This window comes from Lynx canadensis, chromosome D2 (genome assembly GCF_007474595.2).
Source record: "Lynx canadensis isolate LIC74 chromosome D2, mLynCan4.pri.v2, whole genome shotgun sequence".
Classification (NCBI taxonomy): domain Eukaryota; kingdom Metazoa; phylum Chordata; class Mammalia; order Carnivora; family Felidae; genus Lynx; species Lynx canadensis.
This window is the reverse complement of record NC_044313.2, coordinates 72,940,867-72,958,696: the sequence shown is the minus strand read 5'-3', so window position 1 is coordinate 72,958,696 and position 17,830 is coordinate 72,940,867. Positions and strand designations below refer to the sequence as shown.

At 46.8% G+C, this 17,830-nt stretch overlaps 1 protein-coding gene across 1 annotated transcript in view; it reads left to right on the top strand.

The window, feature by feature from the left end:
• Positions 1–16,589, top strand: part of TARBP1 (TAR (HIV-1) RNA binding protein 1) — a 90,334-nt gene extending 73,745 nt beyond the window's left edge. The window contains 7 exon segments of the mRNA XM_030334182.1: positions 4,449–4,645; positions 9,345–9,426; positions 11,553–11,724; positions 14,880–15,071; positions 15,250–15,374; positions 15,809–15,945; positions 16,256–16,589. Of these exon segments, the coding sequence (XP_030190042.1) occupies positions 4,449–4,645; positions 9,345–9,426; positions 11,553–11,724; positions 14,880–15,071; positions 15,250–15,374; positions 15,809–15,945; positions 16,256–16,424 (1,074 nt within the window). The 3' untranslated portion in view covers positions 16,425–16,589.
• The last annotated feature ends 1,241 nt before the right edge of the window (positions 16,590–17,830 follow it).

Below are 17,830 nucleotides of genomic sequence, written 5' to 3'. Positions count from 1 at the left end.
ACTTCCAGCAGAAACGTGACATGAGCAGACTTGGTGTTGTGAGTGCGGTGTGTAGGATTGGTTCGGTCACGGGGTTAAAACCGGAAACGTCTGGGAAGCTACCTTCATGCTTCGAGCGGTGCTGGGATGTGGCATGGAGGTCGCGGGTGGATAGACGTGACGGGTACGTGCTAGCGAGAAACGCCAGAGTTTGGAGGATGGCTTTGGTGGAGGGAAGCAGGGAAGTGACCTGGGCTGGCAGGGGTGGTGGTGACTTTCACTGGAACAGGGCAGTAGTAGGAGAGTAGACCAGGATGGGGGGAGGGTGGCGATGAGTGGATGGGATTATGAGTGTGTCACCCGCAGGGTGTCCCATAGGCATGGCAGGCAGCAGCCGTGTGTAGGTCTCTGAATAGGAACTACAGCTCAGAAGCTGTCACTGGCTTTGGGACCACAGCTGCAAGACCAGGAGGGACGGTGTGTCAGATAGATGGGTGCTGTTGCCAGTGTATCTTGGAGGGCGTTGAGGGGCTGCAGGTGAACCGGGGTGAACCCTGCTGAAGATACGAGGAGCTGTGGGTCGGGGTTCACCACATCCTGTGTCTGGTGAGCCCTGGGCTGTAGTGCCCGAAACACAAAAACCTCTATTTTGAAACCGTCCTGTAGCCAGGGCTCCAGGTAACCCCCAGCTTAGTGGTGCAGCAGAGAGCGGAGCGCCCGTTTCTTCAGTGCCTCAGTGATTCCGTGGTGAAGACCCATTTCTGCCAAACTGGCCTCCAGAAGCTCACCTCGGGCAGATTAAAATGCAAATACATACTTTTTAATGTGTGTTTTTGAGAGAACGCAAGTTGGGGAGGGGCACCGAGAGGGAGACAGAGGATCTGAAGCGGGCTCTGCGGCGACAGCACAGAGCCCAATGTGGGGCTCGACCTCACGAACCAGGAGATCATGAGCTGAGCCGAAGTGGGACACTGAACCACCCAGGCGCCCCCGAATTCAAATAGTTTTCAAAACCCTGTGCCAGTTGTATAAAAAATGGGTGTGGGGAGAGGAGCGTGGGAAGGAGGCGGGTGGTTACAAAAGAACAACAGGAGGGATCCTTGCACATCGGAACCGTTGAGTATCGTGACCATGATGGCGGATGTGAACCCACACGTGTGATAAAATGGTGTAGGACTGAACACAGACACACCTCACACACAAATTCCAGTAAAGCGGAGGAGATCCTGGTTACATTCATGGGTGATGTCAGTGACGGCATCCTCGTTGTGACACCGTACTATGATTTGCCACATGTTACCAGGAGGGGGAGCTGGGCAAAGCGTGCGGGGCACAGGGGGGTCTCTCTGTTATTTCTTATGACTGCACGTGCATCTACAGTGATCTCAGGAACGTGTCAGTTAAAAGAAGAAAAGGAGCTGTGACTCACAAGCTTGGGAACCGTGAATGGACTGAAGCCATGGAAACAAATGCAGACTGTGTGTGTGTGTAGCCTGAGAAAATGAGGAAGCCGAGCGCAGAGCCCAGAGGTGTGCCAGCATTTACGGGACAGGAGAGGAAGAGATTGAGAAGAAACAGGAAGAGGACGAGGGGGGCAGCCTTAAGAATGGGGTGTTCTAAGGGTCATAGGAAGAGGTCTTCTCAAGGAGAGAAAGGTCAAGAGAGTGGGGTGCCCTGGAAAGGTCAGGAAAGATAAGGGCTTTATCCATAGTGTTCAGCGACAAGGAGGTTGTGACTCGGATAAATTCCATGAGTACAGGAGGCAAAGAGGTGGGGTGGCCAGGAGAGAGACTGCAGACAGGTGCTTTGGGTCAGCGGTAGGAATACCTGATTTTCAGATTTTAGAAAAGAGAACAGTTACAGGTTCTGTGACAAGGTGTGGGCCGTGGCTCTGGGTAGAAAAAGCCGTGGCTTTTTCTTTGACGTTGGAGAAGTGATGGTCCAGAAGTCACACTGAGGATTGGAACAGGCGCAGACTTTCTCATGACTTAGGGAGGTGAGAGAGAAAGGTTAGTGAGGGGCTGGAGACCATGCCTGGAAGGAGGGCTTGGAAGCTGCAGGGGAAGGGATGAAAGGGGAGGGGAGAAAACTCTGAGGGAGCCGGGAGAAGCCAGACCTTGGAGTAGGGGTGTATAGTGCAGGCAGCTGGCCGCAGGCCCCATCAGAGGGGTACTTTGGAGCAATTCTTCCTCCCTTCCCCCCTCCAGTGTTTGTCCTGTGCCTTCTATGTGTCCTAGTGGGTTGTTCCAGGCCCTGGGGATTCTGCAGTGAATAAAACCATCTCTACCATCATTCTGGTGCAGGGAGAGACGACAACTAGACATGATACTGTCAGGTGGTGACACAGGCTTTGAAGAAAAAAGCAGAACAAGGGGCTGAAGATTGGGTGTCTGGGGCAGGACGGCTATTTCAGGAGGTGGGTTCAGGGGAGACCTGCCCAAGGAGGTGATCCTGAACATGTACCCAAAAGCAGTGAGTGAGCAAGCCACACGAGGGTCTGGGACACTTTCCAGGACAAGGGAACAAACAGCAGGTGCGGGCTGTAGGTGAGTGGTCTCATCCTGCCTGGGAGGTCAGAGCAATTGGCATGGAATAAGGGAGGCGGCGTGGAGGCAGTAGGACCCCACATAGGTTGTGGGAGAAGTCAGGAGTTCGGTGTTGGACATGTCGTGTCTGGGATGCCGGGCCTTGTGCTGATGCTGTTCTGGTACACGTCATCTTCACACGAGTTGTCTGACCTGGAGCTCGTGGATAGTAAGACCCACATGTGAAGCTGCGCATGTTACAAACACCGACCGGGGTTACGTAACACCAGCAGTAGTGTTCATGGTTAGGTGCTCACGAGTCTATGCTTCGTAAAATTGTAAAGGACTGTAATATATTAGTAATTAATAATCAACATTCTCTTTCCCCTCTTTTAATTTTTAAATTCACTCCTCATGGTGTTTCGGTTGTCTTGGATAACATGCCTTGGTTTTCAACTTGTAAAATACAACTAAATAACCAATCATGTATCATTTGGAAGTTGTCTCTTTCCTTTGGTGCCCAGATACTTCTCTTCATCTTCCTCCTGGCCAAGTAAATATATTTTCTCTACACCGCATGTCCTGGTTTTCTCGGCTGCACATGTGGTGTGCCCCTCAGCTCCCTTGCTCCTCTTCTTAAAACTCGTTCTTCCTTGGGGCGCCTGGGTGGCTCAGTCGGTTAAGCATCCAACTCTTGATCTCAGCTCAGGTCTTGATCTCAGGGTCGTGAGTTCAAGCGCCATGTTGGGGAACCTACATGATGCCTTTTTGCTGGACCCCATCTGACTAGTTACCGCACTTTGCTCTACGTAAACATGGTCTTTGTTGGTTGCTCATCACACATAGAGGGTTATTTACGTATTACGGTTTCGTGTGTGTGTACTTTCACATATCCCAACAGTGTCCATGTGATGCTGGCAGTACAGTGACCTTTGATAGCTCTTGACCATATTTTGAATAAAGGAATGAAATAAGAGGGTCATATATATCTGTATTTTGTCCTTCTCTGAGGAGCTTTGGGAAATTGAAGTGAGCTGTTAACCATGCCCGCATATTGGTAAAAGTCTTCTGTGAGCACAGTTGTTTCAGTAGAAACCTCAGGACTCTTGGCTAGGTCCAGCTTTGCAAACATTTACAGATGACCCACATGGTAGAAGCAGCGAGGTAGCTCCTGATATTTTATTAAAAGTTTCAGTCCATCTGGTTTCCACGTTAATCTACGTCGCTTCTGTGGCCTTTCGATATCTGTGGAACTGTGTGGTTTTGGAAATCAGGGACTGGCATTGCATGAAGTCTGCAGGTTGTGGAGATAGAACAGTCTGTGAATTCACAGGAAAAGACTACAGGGAAGTTTAAACTGCTTTGTTATATTTCACCCCACCTTTTAATTTTCCTGCCACCACTCAGTGCCACATGAGTCCAACGGTACCATTGGGGAAACAGTCATTCACATCAAAGACGAGGAGGAAAAGAACGTTGTGTGAGATGCCTTGCTCCAGAAGCACTTTGGAGTGCACCAGAAGTGGGGCTCTTAGAGAACATTCTGACTTTTCCAGCCCAGGGAAAGGTCATACGTGATGGGGGCTGTCGTTCACACATTGTGGGAAAGCAAGGGTTGGCGTGGAGGTGCTGTCCACGGTACCTCAGGTGCTGGAGTGTGGGGAGGATGTATTGTGGGAAAGTAAGGGTTGGCGTGGAGGTGCTGTCCATGGTACCGCAGGTGCTGGAGCGCAGGGAGGATGTACCGCAGCCGCGTTGTTAAGTGGAACCTGGAGCTGTGAGGAAATTCTCCCTTGAGGAGACCCGAACCCCAGCACTCTGGGTGTGTCTGAGGAGTCCCGCTAACGCAGAACCGGCAAAATCAGATCATCTTCTGTCTGCTTTGTGGTTCTACAGTCAAGGGCCCAGGTTTACATTTGAAGAATCTTTGCCCTTTCTTTTCAGAAACCAATTCTGAAGCAAGCCTTTATCATCGTCCTGCAGTGGTGCTTCAGTCACAATTTTAGTATCCGCCTGTACGCGTTAGTGGCCCTTAAGAAAATCTGGAGCATGTGTAAGACATGGCACGTTGAAGAATTTGACGCTTTGACTTCTGTTATTGAGTCCAGTCTTAGTCAAGTGGAAAACATGCCTGGAGCAGGGTAAGCAGACCCCCTCCCCTTCACTTTACTTCCAGTAGAGCAGAGGGGACGAGGAGGTGCCTCTGTCCCGTTAGCCTGTCATCACTCCGTGCGTGGATATCGGAGCTCGGATAAGGTGGGGCGTGGGCAGAGCACCGTGGGATGCCTCGTTCCGTCACACTTCTCATTGTGGTTAGCTCCATCTCAACCTTTTTCATCGTTGTTGTTTTCTTATCCTTGATCCTTTATTTTACAGTAATGTTTTACATACCTTTAGATATTCCTTTTCAGTAGAGCTGAATGTCCCCATCCTCTGTTGTCAAAGAAGTGCTGGGAAGCAGAACGATCTGGCTTTAAAGACGTGCTCCCAACTGCCCAGGTGTACTAATTAAAGATGGAAGCTTTTCTCTTTTCCTTTTTTTAAGCGAGTGTCTCTATTTCCCAAACAAAATCCTGCACAGAGGCTCAGTATCGAACAGATAAAATGCCACTGGTACAGGATGGGGGAGGGGGGCCACCCGGCTCAGTATTCTATACAGGCCGCTTCTCCCACACCCAGCCCTGTTCAATTCAGCGCACAAAGGCAGGCTCGAGTATCCTGTCTCCTGGTATCTGAACTTGTTTCCCCGGCTCTAAGGGAGTGTTGTTGTTTTATTGTTTCCTCATTATCACTGATTATCATTGATTATCACTATCCAAGAACGCCAGGATTTTTATAACTTCCAGAGACCCAGGCAATATCAGTCAATACATAAAAAGTTTCAGAAGCTCAAAAATAGTTACAAATTCTTATAAACAGACAGATAAAGGTTTGAGGCAACATGTTAAGCACATGAAATAGTGTTTGGAAAACCAGTAACATATGGGGGGGTCTTTGACCATCAAGCTAACAGATGGTGTAAATAAGACTGAGTCCTTATGAAGCTTCGTGTGGGGCCAGGACTGAGGTACTCCTGCGGCCACAAAGTACCTGATAGCCCTTCTGCCTGCTTTTACTTCCCATACATTGGTTGAAAAGAGGCATTTAGGTGATCGAGTGGGTGAGGGAGCTTTTGGCGTCTCAGGAGGAAGACACTCAATTCAGCAAATACAAATACTAAAATATAATTGCGTGAGACACAACAGGGAAAAACCAGAAGAGAAAATTAGGTTGGGGACACAGGGCAGGTTCACAGGTGAGGGACAAAAGTGCAAAGGAAGGTGCCGGTCACCTCTGACACATTGTACACAGTTCGTTGTATAGAAATTCTGGTCACGACAAAGACTGATCATTAAAATTAGTAGCTGACATGGGGCGCCTGGGTGGCGCAGTCGGTTAAGCGTCCGACTTCAGCCAGGTCACGATCTCGCGGTCCGTGAGTTCGAGCCCCGCGTCGGGCTCTGGGCTGATGGCTCAGAGCCTGGAGCCTGTTTCCGATTCTGTGTCTCCCTCTCTCTCTGCCCCTCCCCCGTTCATGCTCTGTCTCTCTCTGTCCCAAAAATAAATAAACGTTGAAAAAAAAAATTTTTTTTTTAAAAATTAGTAGCTGACCAAGCAGTGCTTAGAGTTCCTACCTTTCCAGGTATGTTGTGGCAGCTGGAATCCCTCCTCTTTCTCGGGCAGTCCTGCAGGTCTCCTTTCCCCTCGGTGGGTGGGTGGGTGGGAGCACACCGCCTTCCCCTAGTGGAAGGAAGTTTGAGGGAAATGAATACATTTTACATGTGGATAGGCATTTGTCCGTTTACGGTTTTCTCTATGATGAAACCAGGGCTTTATCATTTGCTGTTGGGATGTTTGGGTTGGTGGTTGATCTTGGTCAGAGTTCCTGGGCAGCTGTGTTTTGATTTCTAAAAACAGTTGGGTCGGCTCCTTTCTTAAGCAGTAAAACACTCTTCTACAAAGTAACTTAATTCTGGGGCACCTAGGTGGCTCAGTCGGTTAAGCAGCCGACTTCGGCTCAGGTCATGATCTCACGGTCCGTGAGTTCAAGCCCTGTGTCGGGCTCTGTGCTGACAGCTCAGAGCCTGGAGCCTGTTTCAGATTCTGTGTCTCCCTCTCTCTGACCCTCCCCTGTTCACGCTCTGTCTCTCCCTGTCTCAAAAATAAATAAAATGTTAAAAAAAAAATTAAAAAAAAAAAACAAAGTAACTTAATTCTTTTTAAAATCCTCGTACCAGGTAGGATATTTAACCAATTAGAATAAGGAACCCTGGGCATCGGACCATCTCTGTTCTTCTGATACATGGCAGAATCAGTTCTGTGACCGATGCAGGCTGAGTTGTGGGGCATCAGCGGCAGGCCAGGTGGACACAGTTCTCATCTCCGTGTGGCTCCCAGTCAGGTGGATGGGACATCAAGTAAACACTCATACAAATAATAAATTAAATCATGGCAGGTACCCCAGTGGAAAAGGAAGGATCATGATGAGAAAATGCGGCCTCTCCAGGCTGGGTGGGGGAGGGGAGGCCTTTCTAAGTCACATGATGTTTCCATTATGGAGGAATGGAGGACGGTGATGTCTGGGCGGCCCCGAAGCTGGTGTGCCGGTGTGCACGGTGCACTCAGAGCCCTGAACAGGGCTGGTCTGCCCAAGGGCAGTGCGTGCAGGAAGCGAGGGGCAGAGGCCAGGCCGGTTGGGCTTCTGTTGAGTGAATTATTTAAACTCAGGAATGACATCACTGGGTTCGCTTTTGCATTTTTTAAAGTGTGAAGAACAGATCAGGGGACCACAGGAGAGAATGGGAGGAGAGGCGCCTGGGTGGCTCCGTCAGTTAAGTGTCTGACTCTTGATTTGGGCCCAGGTCAAGATCCCAGGGCCGTGGGATTGAGCCCCATGTCGGGCTCTGTGCTGACAACGCGGAGCCTGCTTGGGATTCTCTCTCTCCCTCTCTTTGCCCCTCTCCTGTTCATGTTCTCTCTCTCTCTCTCTCTCCCACAATAAATAAACTAGAAGAAAAAAAAAAGAATGGGAGGAAGTCATGTGTTAGGTTACTGGGGGGTAGAGAAATGGACAGGTTTGAGGTAAGTTAAATGAGAGCCTAAAAGCGCCCGCTGGATTTAGGGGGAGCCATTTCAGTAGCCTTATTGGTGGGGCAGAAACCAAATTAAAGTGGATTAGGAGTGGTTGGGACAATATATTACATTAAATCCGGTGATGGGCTCTTTGCTGCCTATTAGCTTAGTTTCTTCACTCGCATATTTGAAATACATCATGTCTTTAAAAGGCAATGAAGAAGGTAAAAACACAGCCATGTTGAGGGGATAATTCTCTCCCAAAACTCTTCTGTGAACTGTCATAGAACAGCTGTAGAGGATGTGGTGTCAAGGAGGGCTTGTATTTTATCTTTGGTAACATCAGTTTTTTTTATTAAAAAAAAATTTAATGTTTATTTTTGAGAGAGACAGAGAGTGCAAGCAGGGGAGGGGCAGAGAGAGAGGGAGACACAGAATCGGAAGCAAGCAGGCTCTGGCGCTAAGCTGTCAGCACAGAGCCAGATGAAGGGCTCGAACTCACCAGCTGTGAGATCATGACCCGAGCCGAAATTGGACGCTTAACCGACTGACCCACCCAGGTGCCCCACGTTAGTTGTTTTTAAATAAGGATTTGTGGTTAGGAAGCTGAACAGTGCAGAAAGGTGTCAGATAAAGGCACCCCCCGTCCTTCCCCCCGTCCCGGCCCCCTGCCCCCCAAAGGAATCCCCTTGTGCGTGGGTGTCCCCTTATGTGGTGGGCCTCAGGCCAGCTCTCCAGCCCCACCTGATGGCGCTTCAGTACGGTTCTTTTTTTAAGATAAGACACGGAGCCCTTTGATCAGGCTAGAGGAGCCGGGAGGGGACAGTTCAGGGGCCCGGGTCTAGGAGACTCCTGGGGTGGGGAGCCAAGCGGGCAGGTGGTAGGAGGTGCAGGAGGTGAGAACTCTCTCCTCTCCCCGCAGTGCCCGGAGGCTCGGCTGTCGGAGCGGGTGGCGGGGTGGGGGGTCTGAGGGGTAAGGAAGGCACACCGGCCAGGCCAGCGTGGGAGCCTCGAAACTACTTGGCTTATGGGCTGTTGATCACGAATTCACACTGCAACCTGCCACCAGCTGGGTTATGAGTTCTATCCCTACCCCTTTGCCTTTGAAAACGTGGCAGATGTGTTAAGACTTTAAAACCTTCCCTAGTCTGTCTGTCTGGTTTAGGAGCACCGGTGGTTTGGCATGCGTTGTGAATCTTCGCGGTAGAAAAAGCGCTTACTGCCAGGTGGGGACTTGAGGACTGTCCTCTTTAAGGACAGGTTTCTCACACGGTTCCCTTTTAGAGCTCTTTTGCCCCGAGCACGTAAGTGCTACATGTCACAGGCTGCTCCTGTGAGGGCTCCCCATCGCTGCCAGCGGACAGCCATTTCCGCATCCCATCAGCGTTGATGGAGCGCAGGCCTCTGCACCATCTATGGGAGTGATCCCTGTATTTTTAAGCGCGGAGACCTGGCTTCGGGTCCTGTTGAGTCATTGTTGTGGGACTGTGAAACAGTCATTTCTTTGACTTTCATTTCAAAATGTCAAATTCAGTGTCAGTTTGTGTGAAGTACGTTGATCTGGGATGTAGGCAGGGGGGTGTATAAATCTTAGGATAAAATTCCCAAGATTTTCCGTGCATTCTAACCTCTGCACTCGCTAGGATTATCTGATTGATTTCCCCCTCCCCGCCCCCCACCAGAGTTCTCTCACTTGTCTGGACCTGACACCGTATCTTTACTCCTTAGGAACGCCAAGAAGAACTGGCAACGCATCCAAGAGCATTTCTTTTTTGAAACATTTCACCCGCTTAAGGATTATTGTCTGGAGGTGAGTGGAGAGTGTCGTTTGTAAATTCCCTACCGTGTCTTTAATCCTGGCGCTCCCTTTCTGCCACAGTTCTTGGAGGGTTATGACGAGGTGAACTTTTCCCCCTTACAGCATCACCCTCACAGCGTAAAGTCCTAAGTTTAACTTTGCCACTTCGTGCAGATGACTCTTGCTCGCATTTCGCTCATAGGCAGTGAAAATTGGCGAGTCACCGTCACTTTCTATTTCTCAGGCTTATAAACACTGGAAGGGGGAATATTTAACTCTAAACAGAAATCTGTTCTGACATTAAAAGGAGATGGGTGAGAACGTGTGTGCAGGTGAGATTTTGCTGTCATGAAGCTGTTTGTGAAAGCAAAAAGATCTGTCCCTTTGTCACTCGCATTTTCCTGATGCTGGGTGACTAGAATTATACAGCACACACACATCCCTGCATTCATTGTATCCAAAGGTGTTCACTTAATTTTAAGAATCATAAAACACGTTTATTACAATTAGCATGTGAGTGAACTTAATATACAGATTATTAAAATGTGTGTAAATCGTGTCACTTTCTCCAGTGTTCTGCCTTTGAATTTAAAACAGGTGACCTAGGGTTTTTCCACAGTAACTTGAGCTGCTGTGCATATGCAGTTGGGGGGATCGGTTACTAATAAGCTGGCCTTTAAAAAAATATTAATCTTTATATTGTGAGATATTCGCTCCAGAATATTAATGTGTGCTTCTGTTGCTTCGTCGCAAAAAATGTAGGATTTTTCAATTATTTTAACATGCTGTTCTGTGTTCTTTAGTGCCCAGAATGCTTTGTTTGACATCTTTCTGAAGGACTCTTACTAGCTCTCTAGTGTTAAGTCAGCACTCTCTATTCAGTTCTGCAGCAGGAGTAAGTCCCTCTTCCCTCTTTCCTTCCTCCCTGTCCGACTCCTCACCGCCTCCTTTCTGTGTATTCTCTTCCCCGTGAACGATAGGAGCTGTACTTGTATGTGTAAATAACACAGCGGCTCACAAATTCCACCTCTTTCTGCATTTGGACTGTACTTGGTTTCTACTCCGTGGACACTGTGGGGCGGTCCTCACGCCAGTTTAAATTCGTACAAGTAGGGCCAGCATGAAGGCTTCGCGTTGTCAGGTGTTTGTCATTTCATTTTTACATTGCCTGTTACTTGTGCTTCTGTTTTGTATGTGCCTTTTCTCCTTTGATGATTCTCTGGTTCTGTTTCTTTTCATAGGTAAAGAAAGGAAAGGGGGATAGTTTATGTAATGACTAAATAATTACCATGTTCAGTGGTGTCATAACGTGCAGTTTACAGACACCTCGATGTGCCATTTGAACCTGATTTTATCCTTATTTTACAAATGAGGAAGTTGAAGCCAAGAAAGCCTAAGTGGTTTGCCTAACATCACAGCTAATCTATGGCCAATGCAAAGTTTAGATTCCAAATTTGTCTCATGGTAACAAGAGTAAAGATTTGGCATCAAAAGAGCTTGACTTTGACCGCTTATGGAGGTGTTCGGTTATCAATAAATAGCACTTATCTAAATGTTGCCACCATGAATATTGCTCAATCCTACTGAACGCTTTTTGCTTTTATCAAGCACAGAGTGGTTTATTACACAGAAGTACCAGGGTGGAAGATGTGCCTGCCCTCAAGGCTTTCCTAAATGAATCCCCTGATTCTTTTTTTTTTTTTTAAATTTTTTTTTTTTCCAACGTTTATTTATTTTTTGGGACAGAGAGAGACAGAGCATGAACGGGGGAGGGGCAGAGAGAGAGGGAGACACAGCATCGGAAACAGGCTCCAGGCTCTGAGCCATCAGCCCAGAGCCCGACGCGGGGCTCGAACTCACAGACCGCGAGATCGTGACCTGGCTGAAGTCGGACGCTTAACCGACTGCGCCACCCAGGCGCCCCATGAATCCCCTGATTCTTTAGAGTAGATGAGAAATATGTCAAGAGAGTTGCTACAAGATAAAATGTACATAAAAGTACATAATATGATCATTGTGGTAGTTTGGGAGAATACATCAGTAAGAGTAAGTAAAAGTTGTATTTTAGACATGTTACCATGTGTTTCTTTGTTATTTTTGAAGGAAAAAAATTTGAGATTTTACAATTCTCTTTTCAGACCATATTTTACATCCTTCCACGCCTCTCAGGCCTTGTTGAAGATGAATGGATTGCCATTGGTAAATTTACCAGATTCACAGACATTCCTTTAGACTCAGGATTTCAGTGGTATCTTTCTCCAACTCAACTTTGTGAACGGAAACCAGGTGACTGGGCTCAGCAGGACATAGGTAAAAAAAAAATTTATTTTTCCCTCCCCTTGTTGACTTGGTTCAGCTTACTCAGTTCAGTTACTGAGAACACATAGTTGATAGACCACTTTTCACTGAAGTGAACTCTGCTTGATGGCTTAGAGAAAAGACTGAAAAAACGTGGTATAACTAACTAGCAATTTTAATTTGTTAGCTTTGCTCTAAAAAGCCAAGAGAGCCTGATTGCGTTATTATATCAAGCTAGTAGCTTTTCTTTTTTTTGAAATATTATTACTGTTTATCACTCTCCCATTATATATATTCCTGTAAAAGTATAGATTTTAGAAAGGGCCAAATTATGAAATCTCACTTCTTGGCCCATTTAGGAGTAAAGCAGAGCCCTTGATTCTAGTCCCTTGTGGGGACTGGTTGGACCTCACCCGTTTGTTCGGCCTTCTTCCTCCTGTCTCCCCAACTTTCTGTTACACTTACTGCTTCCCTGGGGCCTTTTTCTCATTTCCTTCATTGCTCATCTCCTCCTCTTCCTCCCATCCAAGGACCAGTGCCACCTCTTCTTACACCACAGCTGATCTGAGTGACTGTAGCCATGGTCCACAGTCCCCACGCTTGTCGCAGTGCCGCTGCTTGCTCTGGCCCTCCCTGACCCACGACCACTGAAGCTTCTTTCAGAAGTGGTCTTTTCGCCTCCTTCACAAAGTCTAAGGACTGCCCTTTATGGGGCATGTATTTGCTAGCGTCTTGCTATGATTTTCCTCCTCAGTCTGACTCTTCTGAGCCCCTTCAGGAGCTCCCCTCTTTGTTCCTTAGATCTGTACTTCTCTAAAATGCTAATGTTTTCAAGAATCCCTTGGAGATAGCCTGTTAAAGTACAGATACTGGGGGGCCACCCTTAGATTTTAAGTCACTATGTCTGGAGAATTTTTTTTATCAAACACTCTAGATGGTTCATGAATACATTTTTCGACCTACCACCTTAAGTTTATTTATTCCTTCAACAGAGATTTAGCGATTGCCTCCTGTGTGCTAGACATAGACCAAGTCCCTGCCCTCGAGGAGCTTACGTTCCTATGAAAACAGTACCATGAGAGCAGAGCAGATAGAGATAGTGACAGAGGATCAAGGAGACGTTTCTCAGGAGTTGACAATGAGCAGAGACCCATGTGAAGGGAGAGCAGGTCGAGCAGAGATCTGGAGGAAGGGCTTTCCCAAAGCAGGACATCAGTCAGGGAGATTTGGGGGCAAAAGATGGCAACAAAAGCTAGTTCATCAGTGTGGTGGGGACAGCCCCGCCAGGGCAGGCTGAGCAGAGACAGAGGAGAGACAAGGGCGACGTATGTGGGCAGCTGGTTTGAGCTGGGCCCCAGAGCGGAGCTGAGAAATCAGGTGTTGTTTGGTTGGAAAAAGGCAGAGGAGGTCTGTGTCTGTTTTGTTTGGTGTGTGGTAAGGAGAAGGGTATCACAATGCGGTATTTATGGCAGGACTGGGTGTTCGTATCCCCTGAATGTTTTCATGGGCCTGGTCTCCTTATTCTGCATGCTCTCCCTGAACATTTTTATTAATTTCCACAATGCAGAACCACTGCCAGTTAGCATAACTTCTAATCTGTATCTCTCTGTGGCCTCTTTCCTGAGCCTGCTGGACATTTACACCCAGATACACCATAAACTCTTTAAACTCAGCATACACAAATTGGATTTCCCTCTTTGCCCAAACTTGCCTCCTCTATAAACGCTTTCTATTACGGGTGTCACTGGATCATCACAGAGGTCATTCTTTTCCCTCGTGCCAGCCACATTGATCTGTTACTGAATCGTGGTAATTCTGCCTCCCAGATCTGGCTGCTTCTGCTCTTGCCTTAATTTGGACTGTCTCTGTCTTTGCCTGGACTGGTACAAAGGCTCCAGCTGATCTTCCACCTCACTTTTAGGAGGGGTTTTTCCTAAAACACAAAACCAGTACTGTTCTCCCCCTTCTTAACAGCCTCTAATGGCTCCTACCTGTAACTTCTTTATCATTGTCTACATGCTTTTCATGCTCTTCGCATGGTCTGAGCCACCTCGTTCCATCCTGGCAGGCTGTGAGCTTATACCAAAGTCCTGCCACTGCCCGTCGTCTTCGTTCCACGTCCTGTGCCCATGCACACGCTGTCCCCACAGTCAGTGCTGCCCTTCCCCCTCTCTGTTTGCAAACTCTTACTTCCCTTGAGTCTTCCTGGGTCTCTGCGCCTCCCTTCCTCCCCCAGCAGACATTACCTACCCTCACTGTCGTACCGTGTTCTAGTATTTGTGTGTCTCTTCCATCCCCGTGAGCTAAGTGCTCCTTGATGGTTCAGTGAACACTTTTGAGTGGAGCAGTTGAGGAAGAGCCTGGAAGGATAGTCTCAGTCCTGCACTACAGCTCACAACACTGCATGAGAGAGGTCAACAACATTCTGCGTACTCAGTGCATCGCTTCGGAGAATATCCTTTGTTTTAGAAAAGTTCGCCCAAGTACTTGTCCAATAATTTAAGATAAAGACTGTCTATTTGTTTTCAGGAATACACTATTTCTACAGAAAATTCCATACTAATACTCTGTTGTTTTTAAGATACACCATTATTTTATGGACCTCTAAGAAAAAATGTGAAAATCTTACCAAACTATGAGACCCTGTGGATACTAACATGCTTCCTAAGTTTGCATATGCTAAAACGTAAACAACAGTGCATCTTAAATTTTCATGAAATGTAGTATTGGTTGTTAGAGTTGAATTGGAACATTTAAAATTACTATTGAAAATGGCAGTTATTGGGGCGCCTGGGTGGCGCAGTCGGTTAAGCGTCCGACTTCAGCCAGGTCACGATCTCGCGGTCCGGGAGTTCGAGCCCCGCGTCAGGCTCTGGGCTGATGGCTCAGAGCCTGGAGCCTGTTTCCAATTCTGTGTCTCCCTCTCTCTCTGCCCCTCCCCAATTCATGCTCTGTCTCTCTCTGTCCCAAAAATAAATAAAAACGTTGAAAGGAAAAAAAAAAAAATTAAAAAAAAAAAGAAAATGGCAGTTGTGTCCCAATCCAAGTAAAGTTCTTTAGTTAATGAATCTCATCCTAAACTATCATTTTAAACTCTTAAAAAAAAAACGTGTGTATTTAAATAAATAGATTTTTAGATACGGGATTATTTTCTTTTTCCCTCCCAGGTTCTAACTCAGGTGAAGCAGATGACCAGTCAGAGTGGACTGATGTTCAGAAGAAGATTATCCCGTGGAAAAATAACGTTCCAGATTTAGATCTGGAGCTCGTGTTTCAGGATCGTGTTGCCAAACTTGGAAAGTCGATTAGCAGACTGATTGTGGTGGCCTCACTCATCGATAAGCCAACTAATTTAGGAGGTAAAATTAGTTTTCCAGGGGGATTGCTTAAAATCTCTGGATCCTGAAAACCTATAGTCAGTCCCATGCCACTTTGCCTGTCTTTTCCACATTTAACCGTCCTTGGGAGCTTTGGAGGGATATGTGGGCCACAGTGAGCGCGGCACCGTGCGAAACAGTAACGCGGCCCATTCTGCAGGGCTGTGCCGCACCTGCGAGGTGTTCGGGGCCTCGGCGCTCACAGTAGGCAGCCTGCAGTGCACCCGAGACAAGCAGTTTCAGTGCCTGAGTGTTTCGGCCGAGCAGTGGCTTCCTTTAGTGGAGGTGGGTAGAAAGTAACTTATTATTAAAATGTTTCTTCACTAAAATCTTTCATAGCCCTCTCTCTTCAGGTGTCCATCCTTTTGGAGTATTTTACAGTTGTCCAGCCTTCAACAGCCTAAAATAAACTTAAATTAAAATACAGCCCCCTCTGTTCTCCTAGTCCAAATTATCTTTCACATTGTGGTATTTTTAGAGATCCTCAATAACATAGAATTCTTTTCAGTAACATATGTCCTGTGAGTTGCAACTCACTCTTAGGAATACTTTTATAAATATATATGATGCTGGGGAGAATTCTTTTTTATGGCGTATAATTCCTTTTCCTTGTAAAAAGACTTAAGAGTTTCAAAAAAATTTTTATGAAATTGATTTTACTCCAGACAAGGCTATAAATGAATAATTTACTACTCTTCTCTTTTAAAACTCACTTTAAGGTAAGACCACCTCAGCTAATCGATTTTCTGCAACAGAAGAAATCGGAAGGTTACACCGTCATCGGTGTGGAACAAACCGCCAGAAGTGTAGACCTAACCCAGTACAGCTTTCCTGAGCGGTCTCTGCTCTTGTTGGGGTAAGAAGATGCGTTGCGGTCGGTCTGGAAAATGCTTCGGAAATCTTAGGATTCACCGAGACTCCTGATGTTATACCCACATCAGGACTTCTCACGTGTCCCGCTTATGGAAAGACCCCTGGTTTTTGTTTTCTGTCACCTGTTTGGGATGGTCAGGTGAACAGAGATCAACCCTTAAATCTCCATGTTGTTTCCCGGGGCCACAGACTTCGTTTTGTTAATCTGGCTCTGTGCTGACGTTCATGACAGCTAAGAAAAAATTAGTGTCTTACACAAAAACTAACCTTTTTCTCTCATTTTTCTTCATCAGAAACGAGCGTGAAGGAATTCCAGCAAACCTGATCCAGCAGCTGGATGTTTGCGTGGAAATCCCTCAGCAGGGTATTATCCGCTCACTCAACGTCCACGTGAGTGGGGCGCTGCTGATTTGGGAGTATACCAGACAGCAGCTGCTCAAGCATGGGGACACCGAGTCATGAAGCTTGTGCCTTATCGGGGATGGATTACTGGTGCTCTTGAAACGTTTTTTAAAAACTACATGTGCTAATGTAATAGAGTCTGAAATTTACTGGGATAATTTGTATTCCTTTTCTTGCAACTTAATGCCAAAACTTCTTCATGTGCCTTAAATACATTACTATATATCGTCCCCTTTAATAAATATTTTTAGCTAAATTGCATTGTCTTTAATAAAATATTTTAAGCAATTGTGGAAATAAAACAACGTGTCTTAAGATTTATTTCTTTCCTAGGGGCTAGCATTGTCAGAAATGTGGACAGTGATGGGACTAAGGCAGAATGACAGCGGCTCTTATCTGGGAACACCACCCCCGAACGTCCTCGGGAAGCACGGTGGGGTGGAGGCCAAGGTCCTGCACGGGAGAGGAGTCCTGAGCCTCTGCTGCTTTTTTGTCGCCTTACTCCCAGGGAGCGAACCTGCTCGGCAGGATGTTGAGCCAGCTCCCCTCCTGAATGCGTAATACTCAGATAATAGGCCATTATCATTCATGGGAAGTTCTGGGAAATTTTTCATATACTACTTCTGGTCACAGAGTTCACAGAAATAGACTATATTCTGGGGCGCCTGGGTGGCTCAGTTGGTTAAGCATGTGACTCTTGATTTCGGCTCAGGTCATGATCTCACGGTTCTTGAGTTTGAGGCCCCGCATTGGGCTCTGCACTGGCAACACGGAGCCTGCTTAGGATTCTCTTTCTCCGCCCCGCCCTCCTTCCTCTCTCTCTGCCCCTCCCCACTCTCTCCACCCAAAGACCGTGAATTTTTCTTGCACATCATCACCAAGAGTGAGAATGGAGCCCAAGAAGGCTGATTTTCTCTCTCTCTTGTTCTGAGGGGGCTTTTGTTTGATACAGCAATTACCTCAGTATTTAATGGTGACCACTTATCACCATCCAGCAATGAACTTCAGTCATGTCTGGGTCCTTTTTAATAATAGCTAAATTTGAGAATCTGTTACCAGTGTATATGTTTCCTTCTGTAGGTTTATTAAAATAATTTTTGTTTTGCAGAAAAGTTGCAAAGAAAGTACACAGTTTCCATATGCCCTTCGCCCAGATGCCTGTAGTAGAATCTTCTCCAACTGTGGACATTTATCCAAACTAAGAAATTAACTTTGGTAACGGTGCCGTTCACTAACTGCAGACTACAAATCTGACCTATATTCAGATTTCTTATTTGCCCACTGACGTCTCTTTTCTGTCCCAGGAGCCACTCCAGGACGCTACATCGCTTTAGGGTTTCAAGTCTCCTTAGTGTCTTGTGATCTGTGATGGGGTCTCCATCTTTCCTTGTCTTTCCTGATGTTGACACTTTTGAGGCGTACTGGTCAGGTATTTTGTAAATGTCTCATAATTTGGGTTTGTCTAG